The following is a 14960-nucleotide window of genomic DNA, read 5'->3' as shown; positions in this document are numbered from 1 at the left end:
GTAAATCTCTATTTTGACCTCAAGATACCTGATACCTCAATCTTAATGTTTACTTTAATAAGTTTGACTTAGTTTCTCAGTTTTCACTATTTTCAGTCTCTACTAGATTTTCATCAGTAGTGGTAATTACTAGGGATACACAATCATCGAGGCTGATAAATTATCGGTCAACAATAATAATAATAAATTATTTTGAATTCTTTCTTTGCCATCTAGTGTGTAAAAACTACAGGTTATGGACTGGAAAAATGTGAAATCATGTTATATTATTCAATTATTTCCTGCTGTTGAATTAAAAACAAAACAAAACAAAACAAAACCAGGTGAATTCAACATGAATTTTAATACAGTAGGTGTTTGGATGTAAAACACACAGTATTTGCATAACTTATTAGTGCTTCTGATCAACTTTTCTGGCATAACTGCACATATTCACAATCCCACTCAGCAGAGCGACTTGAAATGTATTTACAGACAACAAGAGCCACATACAGTCAGAGACAATTGTTTGATAGATGCGCTACAGACTGACAAATGTGGACAAATACACCCAGCAACAATTCACTTATTCATCTGCTCTATGGCCGTTACTGGAGGAGTTCCATGATTGTGGCTAGTGCAAAGAAAACAAACATTTTAAGTTGTTGACAGCAACTCAAAAAAAACCACAACCCTCTCCTGTAAAGTGAACCGTCTCAAGCTGCTTTTCAGTATTAAGCTGTTGATCCTTCACATAAATGAACAACTCGTGTCCTCTATCACAACATGCTTTACATTTCATGTATAAGACAAATCACGTAGCAGAAGGTGCGATGTGATTACGAGCACCGGCCTCGGCGCTAAATCAGGAGAATATCTTAAATGGCAGTGACACACAAACACAAATATGGCTCCGTCTCTTGGAGTCTTCAGCTGTGACTGAGCATCAATGAGCCGCTCACCACGAGATATAGATATAGATATATATATTTATTTAAGGAATGATTTGTTTGTATGATAGAGATTTAATGGCTCACCCTGAGTGACCATGTGACACTTTGTGAAAAACTCTTCAAACTGAAACTACTTGGTGATACTTTGAACTTTTAGTTTATATTACTTTAAAGGGGTGAGTCTGGTGACAATCTGTATTTTTCTTACGGTCAACAAATCCCATTAAAAGACCAAAACCAACAGTGAATTGATTTTTACTAACAACTATTATCTGCTATATCTTATTCCTCTGTGTCAAACTATTAAAAGCACATCAATGAGCCCCACTGTTTGCACTGGGTTACATGTTCCTTAATCACCACTGTACCACTTCTCTGCTGGAAACACCAAATGTGTATTAATTCGCAGCTGAAAATAGTCCCAGACAAATAAATCATTTCCTCCTGTGTGAGTAATATTTGCTAAAACCTACAGTGCCCAGCTGTTTCAGGATCTGCGAGACATTTTTGAAAATAAAGTCTTGAGGGTGAGGGTGAAACAGGCTGAGGAAGTCGGATAGTATTGAGAGATGGACTAAGTCATTGTTGGTTTGAGGTGGTTTACGGGACGTGTTGACATTAAGAAAAGATATCGGCAGCCACATCCTTTAATTTAATGTATTAATGGACGTAGAGTCGATTTTCACTTTGATCACGATAAGGAGCAACGTACCGCCGTCGCTTGGAATAGACACAAAAGGCACTCTAAAGTCCATTACACAATTTATCTCATTAACTGCAGGCAGCAGGAAGCCGCTCCTCCCATGATTCTGTGCAACGGTGCAAAATGAAAATCAAACCCCGTCGTGTGAATTTTTGAACACTGACAAACTGAAAGTACAGTGGGTTCCTCTCATACCGCCCCCTCAGACAGAACTGCCATTCAGCGGAGGTACGGGGAGGCCTACGAGTGACTGCGCACAACACTGTCTTTCAGTTTGTAAATGGACCCTGAAGCTCGAGTCAGTCTGATGTGACTCGTGGATTTATTAGTTTTTCTGCCGACGTGTACGGGCAGCTTTGTTTGTTTCTGCCGGAGCTCAAGCCCAGCTCAGCTCAGCAGCACGAATGTCGTGTGTACATTCTTCTCCTCACGATCACAAAGTTATCTATTAAAAGTAATCTCTGTGGAAAGAGAGCATCCTTTTGCATAGGAAAGGGTGTCAAGAAGCTACCATCAATCACATTATACACATGAACATGGAGAAACTCATCAGTGACACCAACACGCACTAATCAGAAAAAATAATAATGACGTCTACTGTTTTTGAGTTTGTTCCCTCTTTGGCCTTTAGCAACGTTTTTGATCCTAAAATTAATATATAGACACCGACTTTGTTAAAAGTGCTTCCTAGGTTGCCGCATGTAAAATAATGCCAAGATGGCTGCGGCTCCTGCTAAAGCAGCCAGTACTCCCAGAGGAAACACAGAAGGTTCGTGCTTGGGTTGTGAGTCTGTGGGTCCGTTCATGTGATGGGCAAACTGCAAGACAGATAGAAAAAAAAAACAACAACAGTAGATATGAGATATGGTGAGTGCAGTCATCCACTCTGTTTGCTTAAATCACGCTCTGGTGTTAGACGCAGTTTCAGTTTCAAGGAATCTTCTAAGAGGTGATGAAATTACTTGATGTTACCATTCTGTAAAGAAAAAGACTTTAATCCCAATATTTCATTCATGCATAATGACTGTAATGGTCTAAAGGGCTAGGTATACTCAAAATGAACTAGTCTGTACGAAGTGTTATCAAACCACTTTGTGTTCAAATGGGCAGAATGACGCACACTTTTGGGAATTTATACATAGTTTTACACACAAAGAGTGCAACATTTGAAAAGCCTAAAACTTGTAAAACCACTGGGATGGCTTTAATAGTGAAACCCAATCCTCAAAAGCAAAAGTGAGGCTGGACTCGCCAAACCAGCTGCCAACAAGTGTTTCATTCATTCCACCAAACTAAAGGAAGATTAATGGGTAAAGATACATTCTTCTGGTGGCACACGAGTGAAGCACAAGTAGCATTATTTTCATCTGAAAGTTTATAAAACCATTAAAAAATTATGTTTTGAAGATTTTACAGTCAAAAAATTCATAAAACTCACCATAGAACAGTTTTTATATTCCATCACACATAATTATAGTAGACTTTAGTCTTAGTGGTAAATATATTTGCTCAGCGTGTGACAGCTGTGAAAAAATATCAGGATTTTCTTTCTTGAGGAAATGTTGCTGCAGAGCGCCGCTGGTCGGAAGAACCACAGTGGTATAAAAGGTGGAACTGGATGTTGCCCTGACATTACCTCTTATTCTGAACAGGACATAGTTCACTGGTGTTACCTTACATGGTTTCTCAGGGATTCCCATGGTAGACCACCTCCACGAACACCATAAAAGATAATTACACTTTTATGAAATGAAACATTCACCTTCAGGGAGCAAGAACAGAAGTGCTGTTTCACATCGTCAGCAATGTGTAGCTATTGTTTAGGCCGTTGTTCTCACCGGATGGAAGATAACATTTGGTTATTAATGGTTCGATGCTGCTTTGGACGGACGCAGAGTGAGTTTGTCTTCAGCTTTATGAGTTGTAACTTGTAAACAGTGAGAGCGAGACATAAAGCTATGAGTGCCCTTCACTTTAGAGACATCATCGGCAATCAGCACATACTTTTTTTTGTATTTCTTTTACTACTGTGCTGTGATTTGTTGCCATATTTGTTTTAAATGTTGCTTGTTCTTATGCTGCTTTTATGTGTTTGGTGACCTAAAGACAATTTCCCATGCCTGTGGACAATAAAGTTGTATTAAAATTAAAAGGTGCAATTAAAACCAAACCGTTCTCAAACTAAATACAAAACCAGTAAAAACATCTGAATACTAGGAAGAGGTCATTTTAAAGGCCACCCACCTTTTTCCGGACACGGAGCTCTACGTCCTCCCCTGCTGTCCTGAACAACTCCACTGCGTCTCTATGTGTCAGATTCTCGAGCTTCGTTCCGTTGATCTACACGACGCACATGGAACAAAAACAATGAGTGAGTGCTTTTTACATTCATCATCCCCTTTAATCAAATAACTGACCTTTAGTAAGAGCTGCGGTTAATCATTAGTTTCACTTTAGAATCAGCTGAGTATTACTGGATTACAGTAATAAATTCATTCCTTAATATATAAAATGTTGGGCTATAGAGAAAATTGGCCATTCTTGCACCAGCTATGTGTAAGTTCTAGTTTGACACTAAAGGCTGAGTAACTACCAGTTGGTATGTAACTAAATCAGCTACTAAAATTGGTTACAACACGGTTATATGGGGCTTATTCTAACTAGCTTTGACATTAAGTCAATCATATCAATAAATTAGGTCTCTACTGGATTACTGTGTTTGAAAATGGCTGCAATTAATGAAAAAAATATGCAGCTCTATTTTAGTTCTAACTTTATTATTCAGGTTAGATCAGGTCATAAATCAAATAGTAACAAGTGCAACTTAATAGTGTGTTATGCAAAGTGTTACAGAGATGAGATAAACAAATAGTCATGGGATGATTATCTTGTCCAAAATAATTGCAACACATGATTTTATCACGATAATTATAAAAAATATACTTTCTGATTTTAAAATGGCACTAAAACATCCTGGAATCATTTTACATTTCGTTAAGAAACACTTCTATTTAGTGCATCACGGACCTCCTCTCCCTGTTTTTCACTTTGTAATCTGCACTATTTACACACATCTCATTTAAATATTTTATAGGAGATACAAAGCCTTCAACCATGGGGACAGGATGTTGGCTCCACCTTGTTCAAAATAAATCAGGATATCAACATAGGACTGTATACCGGCGAGCTATACAGCTTTCTCAGATATTCACAGATAATATCATATATCATCCCATCCCTATACATAAATCATAAGCACTCTCCTCTACATCCGACACCCTTGATAAAGTCAACGTGTGTTACCGCCAGGATCTTGTCTCCCTCTGTGAGTCTCCCATCCAGGCCTGCAGCTCCATCCTCTTTTATTTTGGACACATATATGCCACTGTCATTCACAACAAACTGCTGGTCCACGCCCCCAACTATGTTGAATCCCAAGCCTGAAAAAACAACAACAAAAACAACAACAGACACTGGCATGACACAGAGGTTTCTGGGTGAAATTCAATAGACACAGATCTCATAGTTTATCAGGGCTGAAGGCTGCTGATCCAAACATAACATTTATCTCAATGGATCAAAGTGCAAGAGGAATCCTTCCAACGCTGCACACCCACTCAGAGGTGGATTCAAATTGACACACAGGGTCACAAAATGTTACATAACAAAAGCCAAAGTGTGAAACCAGACATTACTCCCTCATGAGGAGGCTAAATAAACCTTCCTAACTTATCCAACGCCACTGGCTTTAAGTGGAGAAAGTCTCACAGGCCGAGCACTTTACTTTTAAAAAAAGACCTTAAACACAGCCTTAAAAGTACATCAATAAACGTTTATAGGAGATTAAAAAAAAGACTCATTAGACTTCAGCCTGCCTCCGTAACACAAACTCATCTCCCACTGCGACACGACAACACTTCACAGGAGGTTTGTGTAGTTTTTGATTCGCCATTAGCCTCCAGGACACCCCACTAGCTCCACGGCTGCTACGTAGCTAGCCAGTTAGCAAAGCAGCGTCCACCGCCATCTGCTTTAAGTTTTGCTCCGTCCTCCTACCTGACGGTCCCCGCTTCAGTTTAATGTCCACCACGGTGGGTGAGGAGTGCACGGAGCCGTTCATCTTCTCAAGACGCCCAAGCGATTAAAAGGAGAAGGGGTTGAGAGAAAGAGAGAGAGAGAGAGAGAGAAACTATTTATCTGAAGGTGAACTCATTGAGGAGTTTCGATTTGCTTCCTTCGGCTCTGTGGGTGGTTTGTGGTCGTGCTGCCCCCTGGTGGGGTGAGACGGAACTGCAGGCCGACCTTTGAATTAGCAGAGCAGGAGGCAAATCAGAGAGAGAGAGCAGAGGCAAAGCAGTGCAGGTAACTCCCCCGGTGCAGTAATGGGGTGGTTGATATGGAAGCCTATTTCTGCCAATGGGATGAACAAATAAATAAAAATCCTGTAAGTCATTGTAATAAGAGACTTTCTCAATGTGTTGACTTGATAGCTCAAAATAATGACTTATTATCTCATAATAAGGACAAATGTTCTTAATGTTTTGACTTAATATCTCAATATGTGACTAACATTCAATATTTTGAGTAAATATTTCAAAATAATGACTTAGTATCTCATAATAATGACATAATTTCTCAATGTTTTGACTTAATATCTCAATATATGACTAACATTCAATATTTTGAGTTAATTTCTTAAAATAATGACAAAGATTCTCAATATTTTGAGTGAATATCTTAAAATGACTTAGTATCTCAAAATAATGACAAATGTTCTCAGTATTTTTACTATTATCTCAAAATAATGACAAAGATTCTCAATATTTTGAGTGAATATCTTAAAATAATGACTTAGTATCTCAAAATAATGACAAATGTTCTCAGTATTTTTACTATTATCTCAAAATAATGACAAAGATTCTCAATATTTTGAGTGAATATCTTAAAATGACTTAGTATCTCAAAATAATGACTTAATGTCTTTAAATATTGAGAAAGTTTCTCATTATTTTCAGATACTAATGCTGCTAAGTAATTTTACTAAGAGAACATTTCTCATTATGATTTACAAAATCCCTTTTTTTCCCTGTCACATTGGTGGAAATGGACTTCCATATGTTCCCAACCTTTTTCCTAAAGGTAACCCTTTTCTATCATTTATTAAAACTGATGACTGACTATGAGACATATGTATGGATATTTCCTGTTATGTACAATTAACCCAGAACAGTGAATTCAATAACTGTAAGAAGTTGAACTGTGTGAAGTGATTCGGATGTTTGAGCAGATCATTTCCTGTAAATATTGATCAGAAGTGAGTTTTCCTGGTATTTCAGTGTTTTCTTTTCCCTGACACTCGCCCACTGTTCTATTAACATTTACTTTTGTTCAGTGAACCAAGTGCTGAGATTTCTAGTTTTCTATCACTGCTTAATAATAAATATGAAGCTTTGGCAGCCCCTAGTGGGGGCCTGGACCCCCAGGTTGGAAAATGTATGTATGTAAATGTATTTATTTTTATACTCTCAGAACATACAACACTTATTGTCTGTCTGCACATATTCAATTAAACTTAGATTCTATTGTTTTTACCTGTGCCTTAGTGTATCAGGTATTTTTTTTTAAATTGTGTTAATAATTTTTAAGTGACTTAATACATGTACTAATGTTAATCTATTGGCAGTGCAGTATTTAGATCAAATGCTCCACTAAAATGACTTGAATTTAAAATATTGTGAAAAATATTAGTAGCAAAATGTACTTTAAGTATTAAAAGTTTAAAGTACCTATATCTCTGATTTAAATCTTAATAATCTTAAACTCTATTCTATTCTTCTCTTACTATTTAATTGTATCCTGATTTTTATTTTTTCTCTTTCATTAGTACTCCATGTACCAAGGCTGAGTCCTTGCTGCAGCATCCATTGGTTAGAGTCTGACCTGTGGCCCTTTGCTGCATGTAATCCCCTCCCTCCCCATCTATAAATAATATAAATAAGATTATGATGACGATACACATTCCACCCTATGAAACCCTGAAAGTGTGGCTGCTAACCGGATTAGCTTCCTCCCCTTTTCAATAAAATGAAGAATGGGAACGGGGAAACTAGCATTTATTATGTGTACAGGCAGGCAGCTCATGAAAAGTGTACAATATTCTGAATCAAACAGCATAATCAGTCATTATTTGTTTGTTGCCCTTTATTTATAAGCATATAATCTCAAAATATTGTACCACTGTTATCTTTGGCAACAAAATCAACAAGAGACCCTCATCCCTCCCCATTCCAACGTTTTACTTGAGCCTCACTTTTTTTTTTTTTAACTATTTGACTTCAACATGAAATCATAAGTCCCTCCAGTCTGAGAGCTCAGGGGCATTAATACTGAGGAAAGGAGGAGCTCAAAGTCAGTATATAAATACATTTTAAGAAACTTCATCATTAGCCTACTGTATGGTAACAGACCAGAGAGTCTTGAGGGGAGGGGTGGGGTCGGCCAGCGCTGTAAGTAAGACGATGAAAAGGAAACCAAGTTGATTTTCAGCAGCACGCTCTCATGCATTACAAAGGCCTGTCAAGATTTTGATATAAAGGATAGAATTAAACATACATGTACTGTAAACAAAATACAGCATACTAGTGGAAAACATTTGGGACATGTCACACTTTTCCACCTACAATCTTTTCATTAGGTATAAATTAGTAATTCCCTAAAACGCCTGTTTTAGATTCACTTAATCTCATTCACTACTTTGATATTGTTATGTCATAAAAGATATTGGATTGTGAGTGGTTATAAAATGAGATGTCAGCGAGTAAAAAGGAAAATAGGATTATAGTGAGCAGACCTGGGTTAATCTGCTGTCTGTTCTGTAATAAATGAAGAAGCTTCAGGTGGGCAAAGATTGCACTTCGCTGACTATTCTGCCTCAAAAACTCCATCAAGGTACTTGAAAGAATCTCAAATACGGTGGTAAAGTTTGACCTAGGTCTCCGGTACAGCGTGTGGTTTAGTAGCTCTGAGATTCAGATCATGCTCGGGGCTGCACTGTGGAGGATGAGGTCTCCAGCCACTCGCACCAGGGTCACTTCCTCCAACCCGTCGACTCTGTACTCGTACTCCAGCAGGTGGCTGCCGTCCACCGCCACTTTAAACATGTCCTCCTCCACAAGGATCTTCAGCTGCAGGGAGAGCAACAGAAAACAAGAAAAGGTATGATGAGGTAGAGTGAAAACAATTCGACAGAAAATCAATCTGTAATAGTTTTCCTGATTAATAAATCAATTAAGTTATTTTTAAAGAAATAATGCAGTGTTTCCAGCTGCTTAGATGTAAATATTTTCTGGTTTTCAGTCTTCTATGATAGTAAATTAAACATCTTTGGACAATGGACTGCCAATCAAAAGTCAAAGCCAGCAATCTGAAGCGTCGGGCTCTGGGAAAACGTGATCATCATATTTTATAGACCCAAAGATCAATTGAGAAAAATCTCCTGGTTTATCGATAACAAAAATAATAACTTGTTTCAGCTTTGAATGCTGCTGGAAAGTCTCTTTATTTATACCTTTAAAGCGGTCTTAACCAAACTGGAGATCTGGAAGATTAATACTCCTTTCATACTGAACCAGTAGAATAACGAGTTTGTCACTGATATTAATGGGTTAACAGGTTCTGGAGACCTGTGACCAGGGTGGGAAATTACCATCTGCCAAATGCTGGTAAAATATCAAGTGGCTGGTAGATCTTAGTCACAGAATAATGAATTACTATTGAGTGGCTGTTGAATATTGCCTGGAATATTGGTTTGCACATATTAAAAAGTTAATTTCCTACCCTGCCTGTGACACCGTGAACAGCCATGTTTTTATGTGAATGTGACACAGATTAAATATGTTGAATCAATGTCAAGTAGTCCAATCGTAGGGTTATTAGCAAACCTATGGTACTACAAATAAACACTGACAATAACAAGCCCTGCTGAGCCACAAATTCTGCTCTGGGAATATATTTTAATATGTTGAATCTCCGCTGCAAAAATAATAATTTATAGGTGACCATTTTTTAATGATGTAAGAATCCAACATTGCTGTTTACGACATAAATTGACATCATGTCTGGAAGAATTTGAGGGTTTTCACACTGATGCGTATTTAAGCTGCAGCTGAGGACTGCAATCTGGAGTGAATGGGGATGTCCCAGTATTTAACCATGACTAACAGTTACACCCATGTTCAATATCTGGTGTGACACACAGAACTTGAATGTGAATGAATGCACCTCACATGCCCTTCCACCATGGCCCGCTGAGTCATCACTATGAAGCTGACCAACAACTTTTTTGGATTTTGCCTGAATTGGCCGTTAGTCTGACGCTAAAGGCGCAGCACACTCAACACAGGTGTTTTTAATCTATTTTGGCTGATTAGACCTTTTCTCATGCCGGGCATTTCATTTCTGAGTTATCATAATTACAAGGTTTCCGACTTCTAAACAACATTCGTGTCAACTTCATATCTTAATTATGACTTGGAAACTTATTTAAAAGCTTTTATACATCCCACTTAGAACTTCATAATATGCAAGTGCCTGAAATGAAAGGAAATGGGAATTGCTCGTGATTAAACTAATGGATCGCATATATTTAATGGTATATCCACCTCTTCTTAACCCTCACCCGACTAACGCTGTAATCATACAATCGTCTTGAGTTGTCCTGTGACATAAATGCTCGTAAGTCATGACCATGGGAATCTTTCCTGTCCCAGGTGACGTGAACATAGCATCAGGTTAAAGTTGGACAGAGCTATGCTTCAATTCAGGATCTTTGTTTCACATCATCCACCATCAGTCTTGCGTATCAAATAATAATAATAAATAAAAAAAGATAAATGTCATTCTGTTTTACGTTTTAAAAGCTCTAATCTAATCAAAGTCAAGTCTGGTCTGGTCAAGAGGTCCGGTCAAGCACAATAAGTGAACACACCTGTGTGGGTGGACCACTGATGTTGAAAGGTTCAATTATGAATGAAATGTAAAAGAAAATCTTTTTGGCAGTTCCATTACTACAACAATTTACCTCAAAACGGCGTCCCTGAACAAATGGGAAGTCTCCTTCTCGTTCCTCTGGCCCCCAACATCCACCTAGATTGGAGTTTCTGACAATTGTTTGCTGATCAAATCGAGGATTGAAGTGAAAGACGACGTCTGAACCTTTGATGAAGTCGACTTGGAACCTGCAAGAAAAAGAGATCAGGACTGAGTGCTGCTGACAACTAATCATCCTCCCACTGTCCAATTAATAAAACAACAGAAAATAACAGTAATGATAATTAATTTTGGAAGAGTATTTTAATTTAGCAGAACAAAAGCCTCTTTCCTTACACTCTCAATAATAGCCTGTTATATAGATATGTTCAATAGTTTCACTAAATGCATATGCAAATGCAATTTTTAATATTTTATATGATGGAACGTTCTATGAGTGAACCACCACAGCCGCTTCCACCCTTAAGACTACGCAACATGTCGTCATCGGTTATGTCTCGAGAAACAATTCACAGGCAGTCCACGATGGAGCAGTACTCAGCAACAGCACCATATGACAAAACATTAACATTATTACCTGTGGGCATTGATAAATAAAGTGGGTAAACTCAAAATAAGGTGCTTAAATTCAACCTTTTTCACCTGGTCTTTAATTTTAAAAAAAGGTCCTAAAAAGTACAAATAATTATTGACTGACATTTAAGTGTGAACTGTATGTTTCAGATGACAACACTGCCTATATGATCTGGAGGATTTGGGTGGATGCAGGGTTATTATAAGACATCCAGTTTATGTTCCTCAAACAGAAATCATCACTGACAGCAGCATTAGAGGATGAATGTTGGACCTACCTGTCTGCACCGGGAACGGGCTCCCCAACTATTGTGATTAAAAGTCGTGGCATCATTCCAGCATGAAGCTGGAGATCATACGGCATCATCTGCAAGAAATGTTAAGATTTTTAAAAATCACAACAATACATTTATTATTCTCAACAAATGAAGTTAAAAAAAAAAAGCATAATGAGAAAGTACGTTTAACTGTGTTTATTAAGCAAAAATACACAAATGGAAACTGTGTTTACTCTGTTTACAATCTCCCCGGAGTCAGAAGTAGAACTGTTCACATTTTATCACAAATACTCTGAACTTGGTAACAGTGTTTAATATCATAAAGAGGGAATTCTGGTTAAACATTATTCAAAACTTTGACCCTCCCCACATTCCTAATGCAACGCCCAATGAGTCACCATCGACCTTTATTTAGTTAAACACTTATGCAATTCACCATGATTAGTCAAGACAATGTAAAGTTAAATTAAAAGGCAGTGTTTTTTTTTACATTTTTAATACAAAACATTGCACAAACTTCTGAGCAAAATGACATAAGACAAAAGGTTAGTGAGGAAATTAGTGATGAACATACAAATTATTATCAAACTGTGGTTTTATGTGAGAATATAAAAGTGCCGTAATACAGAAAACAGTTTTGTGTAGGAAAAAAAAAACAACTTTAAATCATATTGCACTAATTTAAAACAATACATTCCCCCAGGCAGATTGAACACAAACCCTAACTTTATACTGTGTATATACTCAGTCTCTGCCACATTTAATGTAGCCTAATCAAACCATATGTTGATTCTGGAAGTGATGTCCTTGTCCGACTGAAAAGTTGAGTTCATTGCTTTCAATAATATGGTGGATTATATCTGGGCTGAAAGACAAAAATACATTTTTGATAACTAATTTGGAATATTTGTTGATTCTGCTTTATGTTTTGCTTTGCACCCCAGCAGAGCCCAAGACACAGAAATGATCCAAACACATCCCTGACTGAACATTCACCATTCTGCAGAAAACTTTATTTTTTCCACCAGCCACCAAGTCAGTCATACTTTAAGAAGAAACCCTGTACCAGAGTAGAACTGAATATTTATGTAATAGCAGGTGAGCTGCTAAAGTGGCTGACAGTGTAGATGTACATTTAGCTGTACTGACCCAAAAAGAGAGCTGCACCACTGTACACCAGAGAAATAACACATCAGCAAACAAATGCAGCAAGCAAGCAACAAAATGTAATTAGTAAACAGTGCAAGTACTCACCATCATGCCTCCTGGAGCGGCAGGCCCACCATATGGACCCATCGGTCCTGGGCCAGGTCCAAAGGGACCAGGGGCAGGAGGGAAGCCTCCACCTGCATGTGGTCCCCATGACCCGGGGGGGATTGGGGGAAATGCTCCACCAGGGAATGCAGGGAAAGAGCCAGGGCCAGCTGGAGGGGGGAATGCACCTGGACCACCTGGTCCGTACATCCCATTGTCTCCACCTGGCTGACTTCCTGGGAAAGGCATACTTGGATAAGGCCCAGAGGGAGCTCCAGGGCCAGAAGGAAAGGGTCCAGTTGGGTACTGAACGGGGCCTCCGGGTAGTTGTCCTGGAGCTCCTTCAGGTGGGTACTGCCCAGGGAAGTGCCCGGGGAACTGCCCAGGGGCTCCAGGGCTGGAGGGGAACTGCCCTGGAGCTCCTGGTGCAGGTGGATATTGTCCAGGTATTCCAGGACCAGGGGGGAACCCACCAGGTGCTGAAGGAGGTCCTGGGTATTGCCCTGGTGCACCAGGGCCGGACTGAAACGGGAACTGCCCTGGAGCCCCTGGGCCAGATGATCCGCCGGCGAAGTCACCCGGAGCGGAGGGCTGGGTGGGAGCCCCTGGGGCTGAACCAGGCCATCCTGGGTTTGTGGGATGTGGCTGGTTGCTGGCCGGGGCAGACGGGTTAGTGTTCCCTATTTTCTTAGCCTGGCTTGGGCTGTCGTCTCCTAAGGCATCTGCCAGCTAAAACACAAGAGAAAGGAAAAGTGACTCAGTATACAAAACAAGATCTGTTTCACCAACAGCTGCCTCTAATCCACAAAATTATGTAAAATTATAGAAAAAGCCTTTGAACTCACCGAGAAATCCGACATGATCTAAAACAAAACAGGATAGGACACAAGTCTCATTAGTTTTATTAGGAAGTTATAACATACGATTACAACGAGCTGTCACACAGTGGTAGGTATGTCACACAGAGGCTCTGAGTAACAGCAGAGTAAATCTTTCCATCCCCGACTGGTGATCAACAAAATGCACTTGGGCAGGGTCGAAACAGCTCGACCAGACTGAAATAGACAAACAGATGCTGCACTGACTTTAACTGCATACTAACGGGGACGTAGGGTTTCTAAAATATCAAGTTAACCGATGTTAACATAGTTAGTTGGCCACGGAGCTAGCTCATAGCAGCTAGTTAACGCTCAGATGGTTAGCTTGTTTGTTTATCTGTCGCTCCGCGGCGTTAAAAGAGGAGAAGTAGTGAAAGAAACCCCGAAATTTAACGCTACCTCGCCAGAAGATTGACTCCTCTCAAGTGATAGTGGGTGAAAGTGATGTTCCGTCCAGCTGTGAAGCCACTTAGCAAGCTAATTTAGCCTGCCGAGGCATAGAACTACAAGCTAACGTTGGATCCGCTCTCAGAACTACAACTCTCTCAACAGGAAGCGCGCGGGCGTCACTGATGACGTACTCTGACAAGGGGAGGGCGCGTTCCGGAACACGCACACGCACACACACACACACACACACACACACACAAACACACACACACACACACACACACACACACACAAATAAAGTAATCAACAAGTTATTAAGAAAAAAAATAAATAAACTGAGAAAAATGTTTTAAAATCCAAAAATTAAAGCAAATTTTATAGCTTACATAAAAAAAATTATATATATTTTTTATAATAATGTTTAAAAAAATAATAAATAACTTTTTCCTCTAATCTATACTGCTGTATATATTATTGTCCTGTGCGATTATTTATTTCTTTAATGTGTATTTCCTTATCTGTTGTATCTGGAGCTGCTGTAGCTGAGTGAATTTCTGGGATCAATAAAGTCTATATTAGCTCTTAATGCACAATCTACTCAGGGCCGTAATAACCTCCTATGTGGCCCCCAGGAATCACAGCGTAGTTGAGCTCAATCTTGCCTCAGCAGAGACTAATGTGACTGTCTACTGCATTCATAAATATATCAGAATCAGAAATACTTTATTGATCCCCAGAGGGAACTTTGTTTGTTACAGTTGTTATACTCACACAATGTTAAAGAACAGAAATAATACTTATATTACAATATCTAACACAAATAAATAGAGTAGAAATATATGTATATACATATAAGTGAAAAATAAAAATGGAAATAGATGTATTCCACAGTATGTGCTGACAG

The 14960-nt window shown here is 38.9% G+C and overlaps 2 protein-coding genes across 3 annotated transcripts; both read right to left on the bottom strand.

Moving 5' to 3' along the window:
- Nucleotides 1–324: 324 nt before the first annotated feature.
- On the bottom strand, nt 325–5902 carry synj2bp (synaptojanin 2 binding protein). The gene is made up of 4 exons (XM_051396077.1): nt 5692–5902; nt 4939–5075; nt 3880–3975; nt 325–2453 (listed from the first exon to the last, which is right to left on the bottom strand). The coding sequence occupies exons 1-4, from the start codon at nt 5753–5755 to the stop codon at nt 2310–2312; spliced, it is 441 nt and encodes a 146-aa protein (XP_051252037.1). The 5' UTR covers nt 5756–5902; the 3' UTR covers nt 325–2309.
- A 1829-nt stretch (nt 5903–7731) lies between these two features.
- Nucleotides 7732–14233, bottom strand: lgals3a (lectin, galactoside binding soluble 3a). Of its 2 annotated transcripts, XM_051396051.1 has the most exons (6): nt 14066–14233; nt 13634–13651; nt 12789–13517; nt 11535–11623; nt 10715–10871; nt 7732–8819 (listed from the first exon to the last, which is right to left on the bottom strand). In XM_051396051.1, the coding sequence occupies exons 2-6, from the start codon at nt 13646–13648 to the stop codon at nt 8664–8666; spliced, it is 1146 nt and encodes a 381-aa protein (XP_051252011.1). In that variant the 5' UTR covers nt 13649–13651; nt 14066–14233; the 3' UTR covers nt 7732–8663. The 2 variants fall into 2 exon arrangements, with proteins under 2 accessions (XP_051252011.1, XP_051252012.1); XM_051396052.1 differs by lacking the exons at nt 7732–8819; nt 10715–10871; nt 11535–11623 and adding an exon at nt 11715–12399 and having other exon boundaries at nt 14066–14232.
- Nucleotides 14234–14960: the final 727 nt, after the last annotated feature.

Source organism: Dicentrarchus labrax, unplaced genomic scaffold, assembly GCF_905237075.1.
Source record: "Dicentrarchus labrax unplaced genomic scaffold, dlabrax2021, whole genome shotgun sequence".
NCBI classification, from domain to species: Eukaryota; Metazoa; Chordata; class Actinopteri; family Moronidae; genus Dicentrarchus; species Dicentrarchus labrax.
This window is presented reverse-complemented; position numbering and strand designations above follow the sequence as displayed.

Excerpts from the sequence above, each read along its gene's own strand:
- synj2bp (XM_051396077.1), bottom strand. The coding sequence starts at position 5,755 with ATGAACGGCTCCGTGCACTCCTCACCCACCGTGGTGGACATTAAACTG. Across the intron at positions 5,076-5,691 it reads ACTGAAGCGGGGACCGTCAG|GCTTGGGATTCAACATAGTT; the intron begins GTAGGAGGACGG and ends TTGTTTTTTCAG. Across the intron at positions 3,976-4,938 it reads AGGGAGACAAGATCCTGGCG|ATCAACGGAACGAAGCTCGA; the intron begins GTAACACACGTT and ends TGCGTCGTGTAG.
- lgals3a (XM_051396051.1), bottom strand. Across the intron at positions 11,624-12,788 it reads CCGCTCCAGGAGGCATGATG|ATGATGCCGTATGATCTCCA; the intron begins GTGAGTACTTGC and ends CATTTCTTGCAG. Across the intron at positions 8,820-10,714 it reads TTCAGGGACGCCGTTTTGAG|CTGAAGATCCTTGTGGAGGA; the intron begins GTAAATTGTTGT and ends CTCTCCCTGCAG.